General features: G+C 43.4%; 2 protein-coding genes across 2 annotated transcripts; both read right to left on the bottom strand.

The window, feature by feature from the left end:
- Positions 1 to 1157: 1157 nt before the first annotated feature.
- Positions 1158 to 9320, bottom strand: LOC135190529 (arylacetamide deacetylase-like 4). Its single transcript, XM_064171974.1, has 4 exons — positions 9165 to 9320; positions 3967 to 4183; positions 3006 to 3069; positions 1158 to 1994 (listed from the first exon to the last, which is right to left on the bottom strand). Exons 1-4 carry the CDS (start codon positions 9318 to 9320, stop codon positions 1217 to 1219), a joined length of 1215 nt encoding a protein of 404 aa, XP_064028044.1. The 3' UTR covers positions 1158 to 1216.
- Positions 9321 to 14861: 5541 nt separating this feature from the next.
- LOC135190413 (arylacetamide deacetylase-like 4) lies at positions 14862 to 22800 on the bottom strand. Its single transcript, XM_064171767.1, has 4 exons — positions 22702 to 22800; positions 19436 to 19652; positions 17432 to 17495; positions 14862 to 15789 (listed from the first exon to the last, which is right to left on the bottom strand). Exons 1-4 carry the CDS (start codon positions 22798 to 22800, stop codon positions 15018 to 15020), a joined length of 1152 nt encoding a protein of 383 aa, XP_064027837.1. The 3' UTR covers positions 14862 to 15017.
- Positions 22801 to 27768: the final 4968 nt, after the last annotated feature.

Raw genomic sequence — 27768 nt, 5'->3', positions numbered from 1 at the left:
AGCACTGCTTATCTGCCTCTTTTAAACACCTCCAGGGATAAGGATTTAACTTGATTGCTTTAGAACAGGTGATCTAACTTCAGAATTGTTATGCCTTAAAAATGTGCCTGGTTATTAAGCATGCAGCTTTAGTATATGAAAGCATAACAACAGGTTCAGTAACAGTATTTAAGCCTACACCGCAGACTGACCTTTTGTACTGGCTTTCATATTCTATTCATACTCTGTGCCCAGAGCACAGAGGAGTTTGTCAGCTTGTTCTGCAGGCACTGAAAATCAGTTGTGTACTAACCTCTGGTGATCAGAACGACATACAGTAATTTGCTTCCCTCCGTTTCTTTTACCATCTTCCTGAGGCACAAAGTTGTTCAACTGCTGTTGAACCCTCCCAGCTGTACTGAACTTCCCAGCATTTTACGAGTTTTCAGGTCCTGATCTGATCTGTTCCTGAAGCCTTTTATTTGTTCCTCTGTGAGAAAGAGCTTCCTGCTTCAGCCAGTGTGGACCTGCAGTTAATGCAGGCTCTTTGGAAAGTGGCTGATCTGACTTTATGTTCCATTTAGATATATAAAATGTATGAACATTGTTTTTAATGGATGCTGTATTCCCTAACCAATATATTCTATATGTCTGTACTTCCAGCCTGATTCCTTTCCTGACATCCTCTCCTTTTCTTCCACTTCCTTCTTTTATGTCTATGCTGAAATCTTTTCTGCTGTATTTGGCTCCTTTAAGTTTGTATCAAACTCAGCTTTCACCAGACACAGGCTTTGATAAATAATTGTGCAAGGATGATTTGCACTTTTGCATTTAACTGTGCTCATTATACACTTAACCTGTAGATTAATGCCTTCTTACCTGCCCTGTATTATCCTTGAATTCTGGTTTGTGTGGTCACGTTACCAGACATTTATTGAGCCAAACTGCATTTATTGAGCCAAACTCCACTTGCCATGGAGACCAGATCTTTCACAGGTACAAAACAAAACTCTGAAGAGGTGGTAGAGGAAAGAAAGATGAGTTCACCTGAGTTCACCACTCACCTGAAAGATGAGTACACCATCATAAGAGAAGGTGAAACACATCAACTTATTTGATACAAAGAAAAGAAATGCAATGCAGAAATTTAAGAAGACTGTTTAATTCGAGGGAAATGGAAGGTGCTTTTTAGAAATCTTTGTGAGCAGTGAGAGAAGGGAAAGCAAGAAAGGGAATTTTACATCAACCTTAGAAAATTTACTATCTTTTCCAGGCCTTTTTTTCCCGATCGGAATGCGAACAGCCCACCCCAGAGTGCTAAGAACACTGTTCCGTGGAACCCCTCTTGCAGGTGGCACCAGGTCACTTTTATACCATGATCCTCTAGTCGTTTCTTGTACAGCAGCCCATCATCTCTCAGCACATCATATTCGCAGGTCAAGATGAAAGCCTCAGGAAGCCGAGCGATGACACTGTCTTCAGCTAGCAGTGGTGAGAAAACAGGGTTGAGCAAAGGCCTTAGCATCACAAAGGTTTCTTTTGCAAATGGGAGTGTTGGACTTGGTTTGTAGCCTCTGGCTTTAAACTCCTCAGGGATGTGGTCAGCACTCACCCATTTTTTATACTTCACTCTCAAATCCTCTGGGATATAAGACAACTCAGTTATTTTTTCCAGGAGCCTGACGTCTTTGTTAGCGTACCTCAGGCCAAGAGTAATGGTTCGTTCCTTTAGTAAAATGGGCACTCCCTTATTCTGCTGGTAAGAAGGCAAATCAAAGTCCATGCACTGGAGAAAAGGATATATTAGGATTTGTGCTCTCAGCTTTGGGAGGTCTCTTCTGTTCACCAGTGCTTGGGCAACAGCAGCAGTGAGTGTTCCTCCGCTGCTGTCTCCACAGATGATGATGCGAGAAGGGTCTACTCCGTAATCTTGTGCAGTCCTCAGGAAGTGTATGGTGGCAGTGACACAGTCCTCAAACTGGGCTGGATATGGATGCTCAGGAGCTAAGCGGTACCTAAACAGGAGTGAAACAGTTTTACCATAGCCGTGTCCAGGGAATGGTTCTGTTGTGACTCTATTCATAGGTTGCTTTCTTAAGGTAGGAAAATATTCTGAGATGGTAGTGACAGCAGTAGAATTGGTTCTAATTAGCGTGTGGAATGCGTTACTTGCTACTGCTGTTATTGTTTGGGAGACTGCTATTCTGGCTTTGTAAAACTTTCTTTCCCCATCTTTGAGGTGACTGAAGGCATGTGCTGAGTTGTTGTAGGATTAGGTGACAAGGCAGGTGGGTAAGAACCAGTGACCAGCAGTTTTAGTTAGAAATTGAAGTCAATGTTTCCCAACAAATTGTTAGAAAAGGTGAGCACAGAATATGGCTAACGAAAATATGCAAGGTTCTCAGTGTTGTCTGTGTGCTGAACTCTTTAGGAACAGAACCAATAAGAGTTAAGGATTCTTCAAGTATTTGAGGATGTAAATTGTGCAATTTAAGTCAGCTCTGGAAACCACGAGGAAATAGACCTCTGAGGTGATCTCTTTTGAGCTTCTAGGCATTAGTTCCTTTAACAGTGCATCACAGTTCAGCAGAGAAAAGTTCTGTAGCATTCATCTCAGGTTGACTGCAAAATAAACATGGTTCCCTTTGAGCTTTTCAGAACTCCTGAAATGAGTTTCAGTAGTCTGGTCAGCTGTGCTTTTGACAGAGCAGCTACACTTCAAACACAGCCTTGACTTTCTGCGCAAGGTGCTTTGCCTACAGCTTTAGGAAACCAACATCCTCACCTCTTAGTGGTGGCTTACAAAATTATTCCAATGGGTTTTATTTGGAAATAAGCAAGTGCAGAGCAACTGAATAATTCTTCCTAAGAGCAATTAGTGCTGGCAAAACACATGTGATCATTACATGTAAGCACGGCCAGCACTTTACAAGGAACTTGGCTTGTGGTGACTACGCATTAAAGACTCACAAACCTAGAAGGAAGAACGAAGGGCTGTCCTATGGTGTGGCTGTGACTCCACTTACCCCACAGACACAAGCACTGAATTGCTTTTCCTAGCCAAGTGGCGACAAGTTCTTTCATAGGCCTCTGTAAAACAAAGTGTTTCCATGGAATTATTACTCGCTTTAAAGATAAGATGAATGAAGATACTCTGACATGCTCATCTCCATTCTGTGATTCATGCTGCTCTCTGATTCTCTTACTGGAGATTGCTCAGTTTCATGATATCTGTGAGAGCCTTCTTGCCAGTGAGATTTCACACCTCTTTGAAAAGTTAGTTCTTGGAAAGTACCACTGCTGCCACTTCTCAAGTGGTATTGGAGAGAAGGTATTTAAAAAGAAATAAACTAACACAAAAATCCAACATCTAGCACAAGACTTTTTCTTCTTCATGAGGCACCATTTCAACTCTAATGCCTTCCATTTCAGATGTCACAAACCTACTTGAAGTTGTTTTGACACTCAAGAGACACAGGGCAGTAGGCACACACGCACCAAGCCTGCACACACATCCAAATGTGTATTGAACTTTCCAAGATAAGAAATAAACTTGACTGCAATTTGCAACTTTTCTCTTAAGCATGAAGGAAAGGAAGCAAGCAGGTGTTAAAAATTGTCAGGGAATAAAAGCTCTAAATGCACAACCTGCAAAACAATTTAACTTGCTGCCTACTGCATGTAAATGAAATTATTCTGCTGTCCTGGCATTAATTTTGATATTTATAATGCTTAGCCTTCTAACTCTTTTTGTCACTTAAGAAATGCTGTAGCACATCACAAACTAGAACAGGTTGCCCAGAGAAGTTGTGAAGGCTTCAAGCCTGGAAGTGTTCAAAGCCAGGTTGAATGGGGCCTCGGGCAACCTGGTCTTGTAGGAGGTGTCCCTGCCCATGGAAGGAGGATTGGAATTAGATGATTGGGTCTTTTCCAACCCAAACTGTTCTCGAGACTGTAGCTGTAGCTCAGATTATTTCTATTACTTACGAATGCTTCCGAACAGTCCAACCCCTCCATGGAAATAAAGGACTCCTCTTCTTTGGCCACTGGTTGACATTTTTGGGTGGTAAATTCTTACTTTAACCTTTTCAAAACGCAAGTCCTCGATCAAAAGACGATTGTCTTTCAACGGCGGTATGCCATCCATGAGAGCCCTCAGCACATAGATGTCCTTGACGATACCCATCTTTTCCAGAAATTGTCCCTGTCAGCAAGCAGAAAGAAACCACAACTGAGTGCAGATTTCCATCTTATCTGGGGGCTGATCCTGAACAATTGAAAGTTCCATGGTCAGTTCAACCTTCATCTCCTGACCATACTTACTAATGAAGTATGGTCATGATTTGGATACATCTTCACTGTAATGCAATAGCTGCCAAAACTGGAAGTCAAAAGTCTGACAGGAATGAGTGAACTTCTCTAGCTGCCTTGTGTCTGTGCATCTCCAGAAGCAAGGCTTTTAAACCTGTGGGCCAGCCTGCCTGAGAGGCGCTTTCAGAGCACCACAGTAACTCAGTAATAACATCTTACAACTTCAGCCAAATTGTTGCCAATGCTAACTAGCAGAACGTAGGATTAGCTTTGATGGTTATTTTTAGGTGATATTAGGTCATGGTATTTTTCCAATTATTTCATTCTTCAGTGGTGAAATCCTGGATTAGATTTAATAAAGAAGTGAGGGGAAAAAGTAACAACTTTTTTGTAGTAGATAAAAGAAAGTGTTGAATACTTCAACTTGTCTCTAATTTGTAGTTGATCTCTTCTCCCTAGCAACAAGTGATAGGAAGAGAGGACATGGCCTCAAGTTGTATCAGGGGAGGTTTAGGTTGGATATTAGAAGAAATTTCTTCACTGAAAGGGTTCTCAAAGACTAAAACAGGCTCGTTGGGGAGGAGTTTACAAGACACAGAGAAGTGGTGCTGAGGGACATGGTTTAGCACCAGACTTGATAGAGCCAGAGAATGTTTGGACTCAGTGATCTTAAAAATCTTTTCCAACCAAAAAGACTCGGTGCTTGTCAGGTGCTTCATTTTTGCATTTGCCATAGACCATCTGAGAAGCTGATCCTGTAGGCAAGAAGAATTACGTGGTGGCCAGGTTTTATTCTCATACTCATTCCTTCTGCAGAACTCCTGGATTATATTCATGGGAAAATAATTTTGTTCCTTTGATCTTTGAATTCTCTCCAACATTTTCTTCCCTCACACTAATACTTTTGTAACAGATTAAGCCTGTAAGTAGCTGAATGGTTTGCACAGAACACAGAGATTATCTTTCTCTTGGAAACACTAAAAACAAAATAAAAGAGGAGTCCTTATCAGTCAGTGTGTATGGTGTTGACAGTCTTTGGCCTGCAATAGCTTCAAGGGTCAGTGTCCATAGAGATTGGCACTTGTTTGTTTTGCTCTTAGTCACTTCACTCTTAGCAGTGAGTATCTCCTGTGGATTACCTGTCCTTACAGCAGACATCCATAACTAGTGTCACCATGCATAATCTTGAGAGGTGTTTTTGTTAATAAGTGAATTTGTTTGGTTTTACTGTATTATTTTGATTGGACAGTTCCTCTCACACTGTGATACTGTGTGATACTGTGAAGTATGGAATTCCAGAATAGTTTGGGTTGGAAGGGACCTTAAAGATCATCTAATTCCAACAGCCCTGCCATAGACAGGGACACCTCATGCTATACCAGGTTGCTTAAAGCCCTGTCCAACCTGGAACCTCCACAACTCCTCTCTGCAACCTGTTCCAATGCTTCACAACCCTTGTGAGGAAGAATTTCTTTGTCATGTCTGATCTAAATCCAGCTTCTTCCAGTTTGAAGCCATTCCACCTCATCCAGTTGCTACATGTACTTGTGAACAGTTCCTCTCCAGCTCTCCTGTAGCTCACTTCAAATCCTGGAAGGCTGCTCTAAGGTGTCCTTGGAGCCTTCTCCAGGCTAAACAGCCACAACTGTCTCAGCCTGTCTTCGTAAGAAAGGCACTCTCCAGCTCTCTGATCATCTTTGTGGCCTCCTCTGGAGCCACTCTAACAGGTCCATGTTCTTCTTATCGTGAGCACTCCAGGCAAGAGCACAGGGCACAGGAACACAGGACTCCAGGTGGGGTCTTATGAAAGCAGATAACCTGCAGAACTTGCACTCTTAGAATAGAATAGAATCATAGAATGGTTTAGGTTGGAAGGGACCTCAGGGATCATCCAGTTCCAACCCCCTGCCATAGGCAGGGACACCTTCCACTAGAACAGGTGGCTCAAGGCCTCATCCAACCTGGCCTTGAACACCTCCAGGGGGAGGGAGCATCCACAAATAGAATAGAATAGAATAGAATAGAATAGAATAGAATAGAATACAATACAATACAATACAATACAATACAATACAATACAATACAATACAATACCATTAACCAGGTCGGAAGAGACCTCCAAGCTCATCCAGTCCAACCTGTCACCCAGCCCTATCCAGTCAACCAGACCATGGCACTAAGTGCCCCATCCAGGCTTTGCTTGAACACCTCCATGCACGGTGACTCCACCACCTCCCTGGGCAGCCCATTCCAATGCCAATCACTCTTGCTGAAGAACTTCCTCCTAACATCCAGCCTATACCTTCCCTGGCACAGCTTGAGGCTGTGTCCCCTCATTATGTTGCTGGTTGCCTAGGAGAAGAGACCAACCCCACCTGGCTACAACCAGTTCGAGTTGATTAGTTTTCTGATGCAAGTCCAACTTCTTAGTAGGTACAATCCTCAAAGTGAGGTCTAAGTCTTTGGCCAACAGTTTCTGGACAAAAGTGATCACTTGAATGAGAGCTATAAGACTGAGCCATGTGTACAAAAAGTATAGCTAGACTATGGGTCACTGATAGCTTCATTACCAGAAATCTCACCTTCAGGACCTTCATCTTCATAAAACTTACCCTTTTTTAGGGGATTAACGAAATCAGCCCAACATGACCTATGTTTGACATCTGTAAATAAGGGCAACTGCTTTTAATATAATTTCTAAACTGGTAATTGGCCAGTTTGCTTACAATATTCATCAAGAGTCTTCTAACACAGTAGCTGACATGGCAGCTTGAAAGTTAATAAACACTTGCAGGTAACATAAAACACTTAAAGCATGGGGTTAGAGAGCTGTAACCTTGTTTGAAGTGTTGTCTAGCCCAGCTTCTGCAACCACACTGCATGTAACAGTGCCTGGCATTGCCAGGGAAATGCTGGAAAACTGATCCCGCTGGCAGCAGCTGGCATGGAGATTTCCATGCACCAGCAAAGCTGTGGAAGATCTGAGTTAGCTTAGAAGTGGGAGTCCAAACACAAGTTCAAGCAAAGGACTAGGGCCTGTAGCAACATGAGTGTAGTGGGAGAAATAAGGCAGCTGTGCTCTACGTGGTATCAGGGTCCTTTCTCCTCTTTGCACAGGCACAGAGGCTATCATGCACATGCCAGAACTCATCTGAACTGCATTTTGTGCCAGCCCTTCCACCTGAATCATCCCTGGTTACAAAAAGGTGGCAGAGCTATAAGCAGGTAACATAATTTAGTCAACTCCTCTATTTCCCAGGCAGGACCAGTCCTAGGTCCTCTGGCTGCTGTTCACTTTCCCCGATGTGTCCATTTTTATTCTTACAGACTGAGTATTAGATGACAAAAATTAAGGAGGAGTTAATAGCTTTTTCAGTGAAGGACTTTTAGTAACATTAAGATGTAACTGGTTGTAGTTAAGTATATCCTCACAGATAAATGCAGGCGTTTCTCCATACAATGTAATAGATCAGGCACAGCTGCTTCAAACCAGTTTGTCTCCAGTGCCTTCACCTGCATCGTTTGTCCCAGCTGAAGACTGGCTGTGCTAGTACACTTTAATCTGCCCTTCAGTTTTAACATCATGGGTTGTCATCCCTTAAAAGGATTTAGCTAGTTTGCCATAAATAATTGGCCCAACAGCAGCACCTGGAGTGGCTGTGTGACTTGGTCTTTACTTGCACATAAACTTCTACATAACTCTACCTGAAAATTACCTTTCTGCTACTTTGAGGTCTTGTGCCTCTTACTGGCCAGCAGAAAAGACAGAGCATTCTCAGACCAGAAGTTACAAAGTACCTTAACCACCAGTGATTCTCTGAATCCTGCAGCTTGGCTTTTTGCATGGGAACCACACAAAGAGAAAACTTTCTCTGGTGGATAAAGAGAATTCATGCAGTGTTTTGTGGTCTACACGTCAGACAACACGTAGAAGACAATGCAGTTTGGTTCCTGTTACTATCCTAGCAGCACTCAGGCCTGGGTGGGGTGCTTCTCCAGAGACATGATGAGTCACATTCTTAGGAGCTTACTGGCTGACTTCAAACAGAACATAATAAGCAATGTAGCAGGGAAAGAAAGGGAGGGCGAAATAATAACTTTATAACATGGAACTGAAGTGAAATGTTATGCAGGAGCCAAGGAAACTGAAGATGTTTTTCACAGTTTAAACAACTGGAAGAAAAGCTTGATTTAGGCATCACAGAGGTGTGTTTTAAATAACAGAGGCAGTGATTCTTTTGAGAAAGGATAACTGATGGAACAGGAAGATAGGTGGAAGTCATGTTTTAGTTTGGAAGAGAAGAATGAAAAGGGAGCATTCAAGCTGTGTGCTAAAACAGTGACACAGAAAAAGAGCTTTAATATATCTTGTGTACTGTCTCAAGAAGGAAAGTTATTGAGACATCTTGAAAGGCAAAAAGATGATGAGTGTGTCTTTCAGATGCTCGGAAGCAAAGTGACACAGCCATAAATCACAGGTCACAGACATCATTAATTGCTCGTTGTCTGAAGAAGCACAGTGTTACACAGAGCAGAAGTTCCACATATGCTGTGCATGTACTCTTAAGCCTTCTGGCACTGCACTAAGGCAACAGGATTTAAAAGCTAAAAGGAAAGCCATCAGAAAGACCCTGGGAATTACACAGGCTGCAGAGTGTTATTTTTCCATATTGTCACCTTTGCTCCACAGCAAACAGTAGAGTCTGTTCTGTCCAGCTGAGCTGAAGGTATCTGAATGTTCTCACATCACCAAATCAATCCTGCTGCACGGTTGCAATCAGTATTTAAACAGATTCTGAGCAAACCTCACTCATCCATTGTCCCTCTGTCAGAAATTAAATTAGAAACTCCAACTTCCATCACGTTTGACTCACCAGACCGAACCCAAAGTTCATGAGGAAATGAAGAAGGTAGAGCTTTCCGCGCTGACTAAATCCATGTGGGATTTCTGCCTTGGGGTGTTCATAATAGAATGCCACGGCCACAAAGACAGTCAAAACAGCAAGAAGAATCCCTAGGAGGAGTACCATCTCTGTACTGCTCGCAGCCAAACGGGAAAGCCAGTTGTGGCTTCCTTTCCCTTCTGACTTTTGAAGGATTTCTGAAGGCGAAGACACGGGATTAGCAGTTCTCTTCATGTCTCGTCATCTGGCTTAAAAAATGCTTATAGGAAAATGAAAACATGTGGCAATCAAACCATACAATTAAGCAGATAGTAACAATTAGTCGTGGGAGAGACTTGCATAAGCAGGTTTTCGTTGCAGCTAAGGTGTTTTGAGTCTGTGCCCATCGCCACAGAGCCAGTTCTCGATAGGTGGTTTGTAGCATCAGCGCTACAAGAAGACCAAGACTTGTTACAGTGCTCTCTTTTCACAGTATCACAGTATCATCAGGGTTGGAAGAGACCTCACAGATCATCAAGTCCAACCCTTTACCACAGAGCTCAAGGCTAGACCATGGCACCAAGTGCCACGTCCAATCTTGCCTTGAACAGCCCCAGGGACGGCGACTCCACCACCTCCCCGGGCAGTCAAGGATTTCTGAGCTCCTGATAGTTCCTGTGCGGCAGGATTTCTCAGTAATCATCTCCAGAGCTGCTCAGTTCCTTGGTTTATTGTGCCTCCATAACTTACTTCTTCGGACTTCTAGTGAAATCAGGGTTTCAGTGTCACAAACACATTGAATCACTTCTGATGACAGATTTTGTACACTGTGATACTGTTGCAGCTTTGACTCTAGTGGAACCAGAAGCGTTGCACCTGAAGAGTCCATGCTTTGCACCTGGCTTCATCCTCCTTGATAGCTTTCCTCTGGCAGGGCAAACCCTGTTCCAACTCTTATGTTTGGTTTGTTTGATTTTATTTTTTTAATGGCCTCTTGCTTGAGCCTTACAGTACTGAGGCTCAGGGGTGACCTTATTGCTGTCTACAACTACCTGAAGGGTGGTTGTGGCCAGGAGGAGGTTGCTCTCTTCTCTCAGGTGGCCAGCACCAGAACGAGAGGACACAGCCTCAGGCTGCACCAGGGGAAATTTAGGCTCGAGGTGAGGAGAAAGTTCTTCACTGAGAGAGTCATTGGACACTGGAATGGGCTGCCCGGGGAGATGGTGGAGTCGCCGTCCCTGGGGCACTTCAAGGCAAGGTTGGACGTGGCACTTGGTGCCATGGTCTGGCCTTGAGCTCTGTGGTAAAGGGTTGGACTTGATGATCTGTGAGGTCTCTTCCAACCCTGATGATACTGTGATACTGTGATATTGCGTACAGGTGTCGTTCCAGGTAGGAATATGATCTCACCTTGTGAAAACTGGACTTGGACTTCATGGTTTCAGTGCCAGTAGCAATGGCTGGACATCACTCACCTGCTATTTGCGGTATACTCTGTAGTGAGCTTTAGGATCTGTGTCCTTGTCTGGAACTAACTTTCTTTTCAGTAGTGTACATATCATTAGTGATTCCTCCTACCCTGAGACAAACCAAAAAAATCTGTGAGGCTAAGTCTTTTCAGCTCACATGATGTCATCCTTGAGAACAGTGTCCCTTTACCAGTCTGTTCAAACTATGAAGGCAACAGATTACTGCTCTGAGAAACATCAGGATGGGTAAAATCACTGAGGTGTGTAATAAAGTGAAACCGAACACAGGGAAACCCCAGGGCTCTGGAATAGGAAAGACCTCAGACTTGGTTCCTGACTTTGGAAGCCATTTGTTGAGTGTTTAGAATAAACAGGAAGGAAGTTCAAATCTGGTGATATGCTCTGTGAGAAGCTGATTCCCTCTTCCAGGTCCTTTGCTCAGACTGTTTCTTCATTTTATCTAACAGCTCTTTGAAGATTTTAATTTCCCAATGTCCCTGTTCTCTCTTCTTCCCTTGACAGATGGTATGCTTCATGCTAAGTATAAAGTCAGGTTCCTTTTTGTTCGTTTTCCCTTGTGGCACTTGATACAGCTGCCTAGCTCGATGAGGGATGCCTGTGGCCTGGTGATTGGGACATTCTCCTGGGCAATGGAAGTGGTCAACTCAAAACCCCTCAGGTTCATGTAAGGCTTCATCTTTCTTATAGCTTGAACAAGGTCACTAGGAAATGGTGTTACATGAAAGATGGTTGCAGCTCCCTTCTTTAGTGTTTAATAGGGAAAGTAATTGAACAGCTTTGTGCTAAACTGTCCTGTACCAATGACTTAGGTGTGGTCTAAGGATGCTTATCAGATTTGGCCCCTCTGGAGATCTGTAGAGTCTTCTAACACTTGTTACAGGTTGCAGTACGGTTCTAACCACCTGTTGTTCATCTGTATTCTAAATGCATTTGGTACCAGACTGTGTGGTAGCCAGTTTACCAACAGCTGGTCCTGGACTTCTGGGGGCATGTTAACTAGGTCCAGATAGCACAGCACCCCCACCAACCCCAGAGGCTCCACACACGGAGTGGATGTTCTGGAAACTGTCAGCTGTATGAGAAACAAACTAGTTGGTTGCTGAAATAAACTGTTCTTTGAGCACTCCAGATACACAGAGTAACACTTAATGTTTTATAAGCATAGACTCAGCAATTTATGAGCTTGCTTCAGTCCCAGGGTGGAGAACCATTTCCTAAACAACCTTTCAAATGTGTGCTCTCTTCTGATTTTTAACCGTGTCTCTTGCTCTGGCAGACCAGAGGAGCTGATCCCTGGGGCCAGAATCTCATTTTCTCCTACCCCACAAACAACTTTTCTTACTCATTTCCAGTGAAGAGCTACATGTCAGTGCCTGAACTCCTGGCAGTACAGAACTGGCAGCTTTGGCCTTTTCCTATGTTGTGTGGCTGCACATGATGGGGAAGGCAGAGACTGAGCCAGCTGCAACAGAGCCTTCAGGTGGACCCAAGGACTCTTTGCTGATCAGGTGGCAGCGAGGTTCTCACCTGCTTAGGCTCAGAGACACCACGAGTAGAGGGATGCCTGCACTTGGATACTGGGAACCGTTCCCGAGAGAAGATGCAGCAGGAGCCGAGCAACTCAACTTGTGCGGAGCGTGAGAGCCATCTGGTGCTTTGAACTGGCCAAGTCCTTCCCATGCTCTGCGTGCCAGCAGCTGCGACCTCGTGTGCAGAGCACTGACAAGGGCTGTGAGTGGCCTCTTCTGCGCTATAACCTCTGTGTGCACACTGGGTGTGATTAATCCTTGTGGAAAAGCCTTATTCTGTCGGTGCACTCCAAGTGTGTGCTTGGTTCTGTATGAAGGACTTGATTGGCATTTCCTCAAGGTGCAGGGTGAAGGTGCTGCCAAGATGTGTCTGTGTAAAGAAGCCAAGGAAAATGAGTTTGTAACTTTGCCTAGGGGGAAAAAAAAGGAAAATCTTTCCAGGAAGCCACAATTTCGAAAACTAATTCCACACGTTGGAAACTCTAAAATGCCTTCAAATGACCAAATATTTTGTCTTAGCAATGCAAGACACACAACAGATTGGTAATTAATTAAAATAAATGAGGGGACAGGAAGTTCCATGGATACAATTAGATCTTGTGACTTTCTAAATTGCAGAAGACATGGGAGTTGCTGCTAAAAAACAAATAGTTTGTTTCAGCACTCTGTTCTCTGCTTACCCATCTGCACCTCCATATTATAACCCTCCATACAGATTAAAATGCATGTGCCCAAGACAGCTAATAACTCTGCTGGCATCCTATAGCAGTAAAGTTATTAATATTCGCACTAAATTAAGACCTGCAGACACCATCCCATAAGCACATCCAGAGACTGAGTAATGAAAAGGATCCTAGAGTGGAAGGGAACTTAGAGATCACTACTACAACCTCCCTGCTATTGCCAGAGATGCCTCTCAACTAGACTTGGTTACTCAAGGCCTCATCCAGCCTGACCTTGAACACCCTCAGGCAGGGGGTAACTACTGGGTTGCTGAACTGACAAGAAGTGAAATACACACTGCATGGACTGAGGATGATCATAGGTAGTCATCTCCCAACTTAAAGTATAATAAGTGGCATTATATGGACATGTTAGCTCTGACACTTCCAACCATCACTGTACCTGCAAAGAGTCATCCAAAGAACAACTCTGGTGGCACAGATGCAAAGAACAGTGATAGATGAATAAAAATTACCTTAAATAATGATCAGCCTGATGATTCTCATGGGCTTGAAGTTATGAAGTAATTCCCAAAGTAACTCAAAGGCAGTTTGCTCAAGGCCAGATAACAGCACAGCTGTGTCAGAACAGGCATAGATTAACTGTTCCACAATTATCCAGATTTTTGCATAGCTTTTGCAGCAGACACCAATTTCTGCTGGCCTAGCTTCAGATACCAGCATGTAAGCTGGTAAGCCAACCTTCATCTTGAGATCAGAAACCAAAATCAATCCCCAGTTTCACATCAGGTTGCATAATCAGGGCAAATCCTGTAGTCCTCGGAGAGTGAAACATTTGGAACTTTCTCGTGTTATTTACTCATGGAAGCATTTATTTGCTTGAAAAGTGCATTGCTAATATCTGCAATAGGAATGATGGAACAAACACATCTGTTGTGTCAACAGAGCATGAAGAAACTCATTTATTTTCACTGAGAGAGGCTGGAGAACAAGAACCTACAAGTAGAGATCTGTTCCAAAGATGTGCAACTGCTATCTTGTCACCATATGTAATTAGCATGGTGACAATGCAAAGAATTTAACCCACCACTTTCTTCCTACTCAGTTTGGCTGACAGAGAACAAAGGTAGGTGCTCCCTTCTTTCCACACTTGTGTGAGCAGAGCTATTACCAGTGCAGGTGGTTGCATAACAATGATGGAATCCTGTACAACTCCCAGGCATTGTGTGGCTGGCTATTTTGACATACAGTGCAATTACCCTGGCATTTGTCTTTAGCAAAGGTGGATCTGCTCTAATAAGCAATGTAACAGCTGAAGTGAGATTATTTGGGTTTCCTTCATGTTTTGCATATTCACAGAAATTATTTTGGCAGCTTCCATGCAATTCACACAGACCTTCCTAAATTCCAAGGAAAGAAGTTGATTAATTATGTGGTGACAAAAAGGGGCAAAACTCCACTATCTGTCTTCCTTGAATACAACCAAAAGCTTCGCAGAATGGAACTTCTGAGAATATAGTTTAGAGTTATAGTTTAGTTAAGTTTGTGTGGCTCTCCCTCACTGCATCTGTGACTGCCAGCCTTGGATCCTTCGAGGTGGCCATATCCTACAGCTCCCGTTTCTGTGTCTCCCTCCTGTGTCAGCCATTCCCCTTTACAGTCACATCTGCAAGTACTCAGCTCCCTCCTTTAGATTTTACAACCAAGTCCAAAGCTACTGGATGCTTATACACATAGGCTGATGATGATAACTAAAATCATCTTCATTCTCCAGAGGCACTGGAGGGACTTCTAATCTATGCTGTTGTGCTGGTTTTGTGTGTGTGTGTGTGTTATGTGCACAGGCATATGCGCATTGCTGATTATTCATTTATGGCAGGCTTCAAAAGTGTTTATTCTTCACCATAAGAAGAGAACAGAAATTCTTACAACAGAGAGAACAGAAAAAATAGGCACACCAGTTGGTGGGTAAAAAAAACAAAAACCAACCAAACAACCCCAAACCAAACCCCATCGTGTTCCCAAGTAATGAGAATGCAGCAGGCTGTGCCAATCTTGACGTGGTATTCCTTGCCTCGGTGCCAGTGAGCAGTCAGTTGGAGTACACTCTCTGCATGCCGGCTCCCTGTGTTCGCGCGCGCGTTAGTAGCTCTTCAGAAAGGCTACAATGTGGTTCACCACTTTGCGTGACGATGGGAAAGAGAAAATACCGTAACCAAAAAAACCCAGTGTGCAGTGGAAGCCTTCTTTCACGTGGTGCCAGCTCACCTTTACCTTGTTGTCCTCTAAGCGTTTCTTGTACAACAGTCCATCGTCTCTGAGCACGTCGTGCTCACAGGTGATGATACAAGTGTCAGGAAGGCAGCAAACAACAGCATCTTCTGCTAACAGTGGGGAAATTCTTGTCTTGAACAGTTCTTTTGTTTCTTCATAGACATGAGGTAGAAATGAAGTGGGTAGCGGTGGTTTGTAGCCCAGTTTAAATGTCTCCGGGATAAGATCTGGGTTGATCCATTTCCTGTATTTCAAAGTGGCACTCTCAGGAACGTGAGAACCTGCCAGGATGGCTTCCTTCAGAGAGCAATCCTTCTGCAGGTATTTCAGGATGAAATGGACTGTGCGTTCTCGGGACAAGAAGGGAATGAAAGCATTCTGCTGGTAAGATGGCAGATTAAAGTTCAGTGCTTGGAGAAAGGGATAGATCAGTACCTGGGCACGTATCTTTGGGGTGTCTCTTCTGCTTACCAGTTCTTGGCAAATGCTGGTAGCAAAAGTGCCCCCTACACTGTCTCCACAGATGATCACCCGATGGAGATCCACCCCATAGTTTTCTGCAGCCTTCAGGAAGTGCAGGGTGGCAGTGAGACAGTCCAGGGTCTGGGTTGGGTGCTTGTGCTCGGGAGATAACCTATACCTGCCAGGTACAAGGGCAGCTGTTAGTACAGACACATGGTTTGTAAATTGCTTGAATCTGTCATCTCAAATCCATCTCAAAATCCATCCCAGGCATTTGAAAACCTCGCCAAGCCCAGTACTGCTTGTTTAGTTTAACCCTTTGCTGTTGGCTCAGGCACACTGCTTCTGCTTTCCTGGGTTTGCATCGGTCTGTGAAATTAATTCCACAGATTCATAAAGTAAGCATCTTGATAACGAGGGAACAAAAGGATCTCAGTATCTTATTTCAAGGTCAATTTAAACAAGTCATGAGCAACCCAGATGAGATACATAATGTGCAGCTCATTCTCAAATCCAGTTCCACCCAGCTTAATTAAATTCTGTTGTAATGATTTTTTTTCTGAGGGAAGAATCTGTTGGAAACTAAAGTTTCCTCATACCATCAGTGATTTTCCAGAAGGAAAACATCTTTAAAAGTGGTCTATGCAGTTTTAAAAAGAAAGTATTTGATGTTATATGCCTATTTATGCTTTGAAATCATCTCCAAAGCCCCTGAATATTAAAACCTGAAATTGGGAAAGCCTTTTATCACATGCAGAGTCACACAGGAACATGCAGCTTGGCAGAGCCCCTCAGGAGCACCAAGTCCAACCTAGAACCCTACTCTGCAAGATTCACCTTAAACCATAGCCCTAAGCACCACATCCAAACCACCCTTAAACACACCCAGGCTGGGTGACTCCAGCATCTCCCTGGGCAGCTCATCCCAGCCCCTGACCACTCTCTCCCTGAAAAACTTTTTCCTGATGTCCAATCTAAACCTGCCCAGCTTCAGCTTGAGGCCCTTTCCCTTCTGTCTCCAGTCACCTCTGAGAATGTACCAGCAGCAGCCTCTCCACAATGTCTGTTCAGGTAGTTGTTGACATCAATAAGGTCTCCCCTCAGCCTCCTGCAGCACCTCCACATCTCTCTTGTACTGTGGTTCCCAAAACTGAACACAGCACTCAAGGTGTGGCCTCACCAAAGCCAAGTACAAGGGGACAGTCACCTCCCTGCTCCTGCTGACCACAGCATTTTTAATCCAAGCCAGGATGCCATTTGTCTCCTTGGCCACATGGGCACGCTGCTGGTTCATATTCAGCTCCTGTCTATTACAACCCCCAGGTCCCTTTCTGCCAGGCAGCTCTCCAGCCACACTGCCCCAAGCGTGTAGCATTGCTTGGGGTTGTTGTGACCTGACATTTGGCCTTGTTGAAGCTCATTGTTGGCCCATTGATCTAAGCCTATCCAAGTCTCTCTGAAGAGCCTCTCTACCCTCATTCAAGTCAACGCTGCCACCTAACTTGGCGTCATCTGCAAACTTCGGCCCTTACTGAACAAAGGCAGTGAGGTCTGTGGTGAGAGTGATGTAAAATGACCACATCTCTCTTTTTCTGAAAATAGCTGGTGTAGACATTACTCCTGTAACTTTATAAACCTATGGCAGGTATTTCTCAGTGTTTTGTGGCACATACTTACTCACACCTACCAACATCATCAGAGCTCAGCTTCTTTCCTCATACTCAAAGAAATGCAAGTACAGAATTGGCGTCGTTCAGAGGAGTGAGTGAAGCAGGGGATAAAGTAGCAGAACTGTTTCATTCTGGGTGGAGCTCACTTACCCAACAGACACAACCACTGAATCAGATTTGCTGGCTATGGACCTGCAGATCCTGTCATAGCTTCCTGTAGAACAAATATTGATGTAATTAATATCTTAGAATACTTGAAGCTGAAAGGAGGTTGGAGTGAGAAGGGGGTCAGGCTCTTCACCCAGGTAGAAAGTCACAGGACAAGAAGAGATGCCTCAAGCTGTGCCAGGAGAGGTTTAGGTTGGACATGAGGGAAAATTTATTCCCCAGAAAGGTTGTCAAGCTCTGGGACAGGCTGCCTGCCCCAGGGCAGTGGTGCAGTCCCCAGCCCTGAAGGTGTTTCAGAGAGGCAGAGATGTGGTGCCAAGGGACATGGTTTCGCACCAGGCTTGGTAGAGTTAGAGAATGGATGATCATAAAGGGCCTTTCCCAAATTAGACCATTCTATGATAAATAATGCAATCCCCCATTTTCAGTGGCATGATGCTGTGAGCAAGTGTGGACCTCTTGCCCTATTTAGTGAGTACCCAAATTTCCTCTGGGGTGGAAATAACCTAGACTTATATTTACCAGGACCCGTTGTGACAGCCACACATATAGGGAGATTGTTCACATGGGAAATAAGGAAATGTTGCTGGGATTATTACTGTTAGACAAGGAGCAATGGCTTTAAACTGAGAGAGGGCAGGAAGAGATTGGCTACAAGGACATTTTTGTGATGAGGGTGGTCAGAAAACAGAACAGGTTGCCCAGAACAGGATGCATGTTCCTTGGAAGGAAAGTCAGGTTGGACAGGGCTCTGAACAACCTGCACTAGTGGCGGATGGCCCAGCTCACTGCAGGGGGGTGTGACTGGGTGAGCTTTAAGGTCCCTTCAAACCCAAAGCAGTCTGTGGTTGTTTTGCACAATCATTCAGAGTGGTTGTAAGGGATAAAGTAGCCTGAGGTTTTGTAAAAGCTTATTACAGTGTTTTAAGTAACTGTGAGACTGACTTAGCTATGTCAGATCCTTTTGCTGAGCAAATGCCAAGTGTAGAACTGCAGCTAAGTCTCAATGAATTTTGTATTTGAAGCAGAGATTGCCTGGTTTGTGAAGAATGGAGGGTGCAGCTGGTATGCCTCCTGTGAAATCAGTGCATCTCTATGTGGCTAATTCAGGCAGTAATTGAAGGCATCCAGACTGTGTTACAGTAAATTGTCTACTTCTATAATTAGTCCACAGTGTGTAGAAATCTCCCTCTTCTAAGCTGTGTAAATATATATGGAGTTTTCCTTCAACCTTAATTCTGAGTTTGCTGCATTTAGAAGATTTCATTTACAGGTATTTACTCTGTGATGTGTTCACATGTGTTAAAGTGGCTGCTGTAGGGCAGTTGAACTGACATGGAGACTACAGAAATCCCAACAAACGTGCTACAGGTAGAGAGCAAAGGGGAAAATGCAATGTCAAATGAAATAAGAATTTCTTTCATAGAATCCTAGCCTTGGAGAGCATCTACTCCAGCCTCCCCACTCTGGGCAGGGAAGCCTGTCAGCTGGATTTAGCTGCTCAAGCCCTTATCCAGCCTGGCCTTCAACACCCCTACAGAGGAGATTCAGATTTAGTTTTGTTTCGTTTCATTCACAACCTCCCTGGGCAACCTATTCTAGAGTTTCACCCTCATAATGAAGAACTTCTTAAGATCCACGCTAAACCTCTCTCAGCTTCAAACCATTCTCCCTTGTCCTATTGCTAGACACCCTTACAAAAATTCTCTCTCCAGCCTTTCTGTAGGATGCCTTCAGGAATCCCCTCAGGGATCCTGCAGCCACTTAGTGTAAGGAATATATATTCCATAAGGAGTGCTATATCCCATAATATTGATTTAGATACTAAATAAAGGCAGGCTATTTTAATGTTAAAATTTGAAGAGCATGAAGTGCTTTCTGTCTGTCTCTCGAGCCAAGCTTCAGTCACATCTTAGGTTCAGGAGAGTTTTAGAGATGCATAGTTAGTGATCCTAAAGAAACAGATTTTCTCTTCCTGTTCCTTACTGATGCTTCCAAAGATCCCACATCCTCCATGGAAGAAGATGACTCCTCTCCGTTTGCTTGCAGATGGTTCTCTTGGGAGGTAAATCCTCACTGGCACCTCATCAAAATGCAGATCCTTTATGAAGAGCTTTGAATCCCTGCATGCTGGGAGGCCATCAACAATCAGCCTGATAAGTTTGTGCTCCTCAAAGATGCCCAGACTTTCCAAGTTCTTTGCCTAGACAGATGTAACAGGAAAAATGAGAAATCAACATGGGGAATTCAGGTCTTCCCACTCTAGAAATGCCATCAGCTACCTTCCTCTGTGCTATATTTAGGGTAATTGTATTGGCTGTTTGCTGCTTCCTAGGATTCCCCAAATAACTCCAGCAGCTTTGTGGTTTCAGTTATTGTGGTGATTTGGCTTCTTTCCTTTTCACAGCTAAATTATCTACTTTCTCTCACCAAAACTTTCTAGCCTGCTTCAAAACTAGCACAGTTATGAAAGTGAAAGTGCACATCTTGGTGATCTGAGGTACCATTACTTCTGGAGGAATGTTGCCATACTCATTCCATGAAGCGTATGCACAACAAGATACACAAATAGATATATAAATACCTTCTAATGTCTGTGGCCTGGCTGTGCCACAGGGAACATCAGGCATTTGCTTTGGTATGGAAGGGAAGAGTCATGAGGCCTGAGGCTCCTTTTCTAATCAGTGGTGAGAAAGAGGCACTTCTTGGATGGTTCCAATTTCAGGTGTGTTAGATCATGCTCTGGAGACATCTGTTCATCTCCATGGGTTATAAAGGGAGGCTATGTACTTCAGCTGCCTCAGCCAAAGTATTTAAGTGACATTAAAAGGTCCCTAGCATGATAGTATTCACTGTACTGGGAGAAAAAGACTCGTACTGCTTTGTGTGAAAGATTTGGTGACTGACTGGCCTCAGTTCACCTGCTCTCCACAGCAGCAGTGAGAACAAGCTTTAAGAAAATTGCCAGTGCCTCAAATGAACACTGAAGGGCTGCTGGCCTGAATGAGTACTGATGAAAATGGTTCTGCATCTCCTGCCTTTATCCAGATCTCACGGGTACCTATGAAATGGCTCTGCAGTCAGGTTCTTCCAACTAACCAGAGAAAACAAATGTTCTGGAGACAGGAGAGGTTTGTTAAATGTGCCACAACATTTTCTTCTCCAAAGCCATTCAGCTGCTCATAGTGAAGACAGCCTGAAGCTCAGAGTGGAATCCTGGTGTACCAGATCCATTTTCTGCTAGGGACAGCATTTCCTTTCCCATTAAATGGTGACTGAATTGCCCCTACAGATTGTTGTTAGTCATTCTTCTGGAATGATGATAGTCATCAGAGGCAATTTGCAAATTGTATTGTTCTCTTCTGAGCAACGGAAGCCTCTGTGTAGGCTGCTCTCTCAATGCCTTGTCAACAGTAGCCAGCTATGCTTTTGTGTGTTGTCCTTCCTAGCCTTGTGCCTCTGGGCTTTAATTTAGATCTGCTCTATCTGGCTCAGAGACAATTCACATATAGGCCCTGAATAGTAGTTCTGCTGTGAAAGAATGTCAGAGTAAGACAGAGGTAGAACTTTCTTAGGGCATGATCCCATCTGTCACCTACACATGAAACTAAATCTCTTGTTGTTCAAGAGTTTTGCAACATCCAGTTCCTCACTAAGGCCTTTCTCAAACAACACATTCTGTCTTCCTAATAATCCAGACCAGGCTGCAATAAATAAGTTGAGTGAGAAATAATAAAAGAAACCATCATGGGCCATGGAAGAGAGAGAAAATCATTTAGAAACAAAGATGGGAACTCAGAGATGATCTAGGCTTTTTTCATAACACTCTGCGCCACAACTGTCAGCAGTGCTTGGGTGGGCAGAGGGGGGCTTGAGTCCCAGTTCCTAGGGACAAGTGAATAGATCTAGTTCTTGCCTTACATTTGAAAGTACACATTTTTAGGCATCATGATAAAGGAGTAAATGAATATAAGAGCTAAGGCAACCGTGGCAAAAAGCACAGGGTCAGTATAACTTTCCCCAAGCATCAAGTTTCCAAAGCTGTCATGACTTAAGTCAGTTTTTTTGTCAAGAGTTATGGTTTATAATGGTTGAAGTAGGCAGAATTGCCATACTGTGTTTATTTAAGCTCCACTCTGCTTTCTGATAGCCCTGAGATGTTACTGAACTTTCAGATAACAGATAGTAAGGTACATGATAAGCTGTGGATCAGCATTCTGTCTAAGTATCCCCTTTTCCTTCCTTATCTTAGGAGCTCCTGTCATCACAGAGGGCAGAGAGTCATGAAGGAGGATGAGGAATTTGGTAGATGTCCTGTTGAAAAACTTTCTGATCAATAATTACAAAATACTTGAGAGCAAATGGCAGTACACACAATAAATGAAGGGTATGACTATTCCTAGGCAGGTGTGATCAGGGTTCGTAGGTGGAAGATAAGGCTGGTTCTAAAATGTGTGTATGTGAAAGAAGAAGAGGAGTCAGATCATGTCAGCATACTTCTGAAAAGCTGTTTGCTGCAACACCTAAAGTCTGGCACAGACTGCCTTTTTATGTGGAAAACCACACGGGAACCAGATTTTTACTTTAGAAAGAATAATGGAATGGCACACCAGCTGTCCAGAAAACCACTCGATTCGAGCTTCATGCACCCTGAGGCTACATCAGCCACACCTTTGTCACCCAGAGGTGTTATGTTCTGCCAGCCAAGATAATCATCATCAAAGCTTTATATCCCCGTGCAACATGCACAGTTTGAGCAGATTCAAACAGAAGCTAGCATGTGGGCTTGGAGACTTCCTCTTATCTCTTCCATTTCAGATTGTTACTGATTTCTTTAGTATGTGGCTAGGTGCAGCAGGAGCATCATATGCATGACAGCCATGCTGTAGAAGGCAAGAGTTAACCTGCTGATGCAGCTTGTCTAAGAGACATAAGCGAGTCACATGGAAGAAAAGAGGAAAAGACTGTCCTGTACTGCAAAAAAGAAGAGGTCTTTACTGCATCGTGCAGTACCAACAGGCACAGCACTGGTACACGAGGAGCAGCATTCACCAGAATGAGCAGGATACGTTCAGTACAGACGTGCAGTGCACAAAGCATCATGCACCTGGCAAGTCCTGGCTATGAGAGCTACTTCTCTGAGTGTGAACATTAACCTAGAAGTTAACCAGAAGTACCAGCAGATGTCTAAAGGGGTTTGAAAGCTTTTCCTTCCCTGACAATCCCAATATGACAGAGCATGATAAACTCACCAGGATTTCCGTCAGAACAAACATGTAATGGTATAGGCGGAGCTTTGGAGGCTGGTCAACGTCAGGAGGAACCTCTGCCTTGAAGGAACTGTGATCCATTGCAGTTAAACCCAGCAGTAGGAAAGTAACAAGGAGGGCTGCTGCTAAAGCCAGGGCAGAAAAGGATTCCATTTTCCTTTGGACGGAATAATTTCTCAGACAACTGTCTGATATGATTTTGTCACTATTTATATCCTCCAGAGTGACTCCACAGAGAAGTGATTTACATATCAAAGTTCTCCGCCCTGCTCTTGCGGACGAGGCTGACATGCTGGAAGCAGACAAACATCCGGCGGTTACGGCTTTGCGTAGCACTAAGGAGTTCATGCACAGCAGACTCACATCCAGGAAATGTCACTATTTTATACACTCCAACATTGCAAATGAACTTTAGTCTAGTTTAATTCTGGTCTGCTTTATGGGCCTGGAAAGCTACGTGTGGCTTTTTGCAAGTGTACTAGGTGGTGTGCTGAAGGATATTCCCTCTACTTAAGAACCAGTGGAAGATTGGTAGTGCTGAACTCCAGCCTCTCTGTTCAGGAATTCTAATGGTTCTGTTCTTGGAATAAGTCTGAAGTACAATTCAAAGGCTTTTTGCTTAGTGCTGCTCTCTCTTTTACCCTGCTGTATTGCTGAGACAGACAGCTGTGCAGAGCAGCTTGAGCAGACATTCTGAAGCACATGTAAAGGAATTTTGCTTTTAGGGATTCAAGTTGTCACTTATCTGGAATCTTCTAGCTGAGTGTGCACCAAGGCTCTCTGGGCTCACCAACAGGCCAGCAATAGCAGAGGGAAGCTTCTTGACTTTGAAATCTTTGGTCCTAGCCCTCTATTCTGATGCATACAACAGAAAGAATTTTGCTGTCTTTGCAACTTCATAATGTGCTATTTTTTTCCAAGATAACTCTACCCTTTGTTGTAATTTAGGCTATGTTAGATCATATGGCTAGCCAAATGCTTGTACCAGGAGAGATGATGATAGTGGAGGGATGAGTAAGCAGGTACAGCTCTGTGCATTTCTCTCCACCATTTGACTGGGTAAAACTTCTTTGGGTAAAAGTTAAAAGGAAACCAACATCAGTTCAGCTTCATGTAATCAGTGGAACCTATGCTTATCCTCTGAACACTCTGAAATATTTCTTTATCCTCACTAATCTCCCAGACATTCCTCTTTAAACCTCATGTAAAAGCTGTGATTGTGGTCATAGAAGAGGAATACTGAGCCATAAGATTGTGCCTTTAGCTAAGAAACCTGCAGTGACATTCCCTTGGAGGGTTGGATCTTGACTAAAATAAGGTGAGTCCTTTATGGCTTTTCTTACACCTTTAAAGAAGCAGATGAAATGTGAAATATCTCCGCTTACAAAAATCCTTTTATGCAAAATAAGCATTACAGGAAGGAGCTAGAAACTGTAATGGGAATTAATCAATAGGGTAAATAAATATTTAGCTGTATGGAATGAGAATAAACAACATAAAGCACAGGATGATAAGAGTGAGCAGGCTTCAGAGAATTGTTATCTTCAGTAGAAGTCATCCAGAACAAGTGACTGAATTATGTGGCTTAAAAGAAATAAAGAAACAAAGAAAAAAATAGATGTTAAGGTTAAGAAAACCATGAAATCCACAAAAGTTATGACATGGAACTCTGGACTTAACTCATCAGGCCAGGAGCTTGTGATCATATTGGGCATCCTTCCAATACTGACTCAAATTATTTCAGTAAGCTGAGGAATAATTGATCTCTACCATCACTGTGAGGTGCAGGACACTTAACTGAGCCCCTCCCAATGCCTTCATCCAGACCTGTGGGGGTTCATTAACCTAAATGATTTTTGAACCCCAACATAAACTAAAGCAAGGCTGCTTTTATGTTCTGAGGAGGAATTTCTTAGTTGAGGTTTGATGATATTTACTAATTCCTCCTAAAACTAATAGCTTTAAGTTCTGAATGTTCCATGTGAAAATACTTCTAAATGTGGCAAGTCAAAGTTCAAAGACATTTCTTCTTTATTATTTTGGATTCTGTGGTGGATTTAAGCATTCCACTGATACTGTTATCTGAGGAGGTAATGGAGTATCCAAAATTCTCCTCATAAAAGCTAGGTGCCAAAATGCCAATTACCTTCTGCCAAAGCACTTAGGAGCTCTCAATATACGTGTTTTCTTTCTTCCACGATATTAAGACTTTCAGACCATAACCCAAACATCTAATGAGAGACTAGAGAGGAGGTTGAAGTCACTTGAAGAGGGGTTCTTGGGCTTTATGGTTGCTTGCTTTACAAGTGGGTTTTGTAATCAGATAGCATTGGACGAAGTTTAATTGGAGGGCAGAGATGAGTGTTGTGAAAGAGCATCTCTGTTAATTATTTTATAGGCTAGCTTCTAGGAAACATCTGGGTACTACAGTTATAAGAGGTCTTTTTTCCTCCAAAGAATCAGCTGGTCTTCACTGCCCTGTGCCATTGTGCGTGCCAGGAAAGACAACTAAGCTTTTAAAAAGGCTGCAGTCCCCACAGATAAGTTAAGGATCAGTTGACCTTTGGAAGCCTCCTTCCTGTTTGCCATCCTCTTCCTTCTGTTCTTCTCCTGTTCATCTTCCTGATTCTGTTTGTTCTCTTCCCCCTCCAGAACTGCTCTTCCCTTGAAAGATTGGTGATACCAATTTCTAGGGATATTGGCACCAGTCAGCAACAACTGAAATGCTTCACCTCAAGGAAGTATCTCTACATGAAACTACTGCATCAGCTTGTGTCTCTCCTGCTAACAGTGGGTAAAGTTCTAGAAATACCAAGATCAATTATTAACAACCCAAACTTTAGCCTTGCACAGACCATCATCAAAAATGCCATGGGTTCTGTTTGAATAAAGAATCCTGCATCCTTCTGTACCTTCTCTTAGCTCAGCTGAATCTTTGTAAAGATCTTCTCTTTCCATCCACAGTTTACAATGTGATCTCACTCGTCCACATCATTTAACTCACTTGAAGCTGATCCATCCTAGCCTTCCAGCCAGAAAGGTTTGCCTTTGTCTCTTCCTAACATTCCTCCTCTTCTTGGATTCCTTTCTAGAACATAAGCTGAGGAAATTTATGACAGTTAGAGGACTTGAATTTTACCTCTATGTTCTAGTGAACCAATAGTTCTGCAGAGACATTTTAGCTGCATGTACTGAATTCATCAAAAAGACATTGTTAGAGAGGATTCAGGGGACATTTTATCCAGAGGTTTTTCCCTAAGCTAGTTTACAAGCTCCCAGTGCAAACTTAATACAGGCATTAGCCTTCTGCTCTGCTTCTGTCAAAACCCCTGTCACGCTGGTTTAGTAGGATTTCAGTGCAGACTCTAGGAACAATAAGCCTCTCTTATTCTGAAGGCCTCGCAGCATTAGTGCTTCAGCGTCCCCAGTTCCCCGTGTGTCTGTGACGTTCTGTCAGGACTGAGCAATTAGAAGGAACAGTAAATGCTGACCGGCATATGAGTGAGGGAAAGGTACTGAAGACAACGTACGATGAGTCAGTATGACAAAAGGTAGTCACTCCATTCCTCTTTACACGTGGCACTGTGTCATTGTTCCCTCTTCCAGATGAGGCAGGCTAACAGATTGAGACAGATTTGGCTTGGGATTAAAGCTAGGTGAGGCTAAGAAAGGGCAGCTGGTACAAGTGACAAACTCTCACACCGAATGCCACATGCTGGGTGTAAATCCCTTTGTCTGAATTCCAGGTAGCACTTAAGAGCACTGCACTTCTGCTTATAGAGACAATTATTTTTGCACATATGGAATCTAAAGATGAATGTCAGCTAGAATTTTTACTTAATAGTACCTTTGTTATATCTTTATCTGTGCTACTGATCTGTTGTGGGACCCTGGGAAAGCAGTAAGACATCCAGCTTCTCAGGCAAGGCTGGACACAAACTGTTTTCTGTCAAGGCTGGAAGTTAGACAGAAACCTGGTCTCTTTGAGCAAAACTTCACTTACAGGGCAACGGTACTCTAATACTTAATAGCATATGGAAGGGTAGTGTGAAGTCATGGAACCCCTGAGAATCCTTTCAAACGGAAAATGTGAACTCAAGGGAAGAATGAAATCAGGAAACACACAAATTTAGCTCTTGATTTATCCAAATCTGACAGAAGTACTTCATGTAACAATAACCAGATCAGCTTGGCAAAAGGGTTTCTTTTTTCACTTTAAATCTGTGCTTGTGATGGACTGTCTGTGGTGAAGAACACTGCACAGAGGTAAGAAAGTGGGATTACTCAACCCTCCAGTAGCACAGGCGTTCCGCTGTGTGACACTGCTGCTCCGTGTTCCAGGTTTCTCACCTCTGCTTACCAATCTACTGTATGTATTTGGGTGGGGGTTGTGTTTTTTGAAGTTGATAACACGGAATTGTTTGCCCAAGTGGCTTTCAGATATGCCTTGCAAATACTTTCGATTTCCAGCTCCTTTTCCTTTCAGAACTTCTTGCAATTTAGTAACTTCATTTGCATGATCAGAGTTGCAGATTTGCTGGAACTTGGCTGCAAAGGCTGAAAGCAAATTCTGAGTTCTGCCAATAGATGTAGGTGCAACATCAAGATCTAAGCATCTTAGTGACACTCTGGAATAGGTTGCCCAGGAAGGTTGTGAATGTCTCCTCCCTGGGGATGTTCAAGGCCAGGTTGGATGAGGCCTTGAGCAGCTGAGTCTAGTCGAGAGGCTTCCCTGCCCATGGTGGAGAGGTTGGAATAGATGATCTCTGTGGTCCTTTCCAGCCTAAGCCACTCTGTGATTCGATGATTCTGTGACTCTGTGTAACCTTGTTCTGCAGAAATTGAGCCTTGTTATACAAGTGACATTGTAGAGAGTGCCTCAGCTTGATTTGGAGGTAAATGCTGCTTTTCACCACTGTTTTTCTACCTTCAAGAGCAGACAAGTAAGAAAAAGTAGGTTTCTATGAGTCTTACAGAGAGTATTGAGTAAATTTACACTAAGTACGGTGCAAAAGCTGGATTTCAGTTACTATAGGCCTTACTAACTTA

Source organism: Pogoniulus pusillus, chromosome 36, assembly GCF_015220805.1.
Source record: "Pogoniulus pusillus isolate bPogPus1 chromosome 36, bPogPus1.pri, whole genome shotgun sequence".
Taxonomy (NCBI): Eukaryota; Metazoa; Chordata; class Aves; order Piciformes; family Lybiidae; genus Pogoniulus; species Pogoniulus pusillus.
The sequence above is the reverse complement of the archived record's forward strand: the minus strand, read 5'-3'. Positions and strand labels throughout refer to the sequence as shown.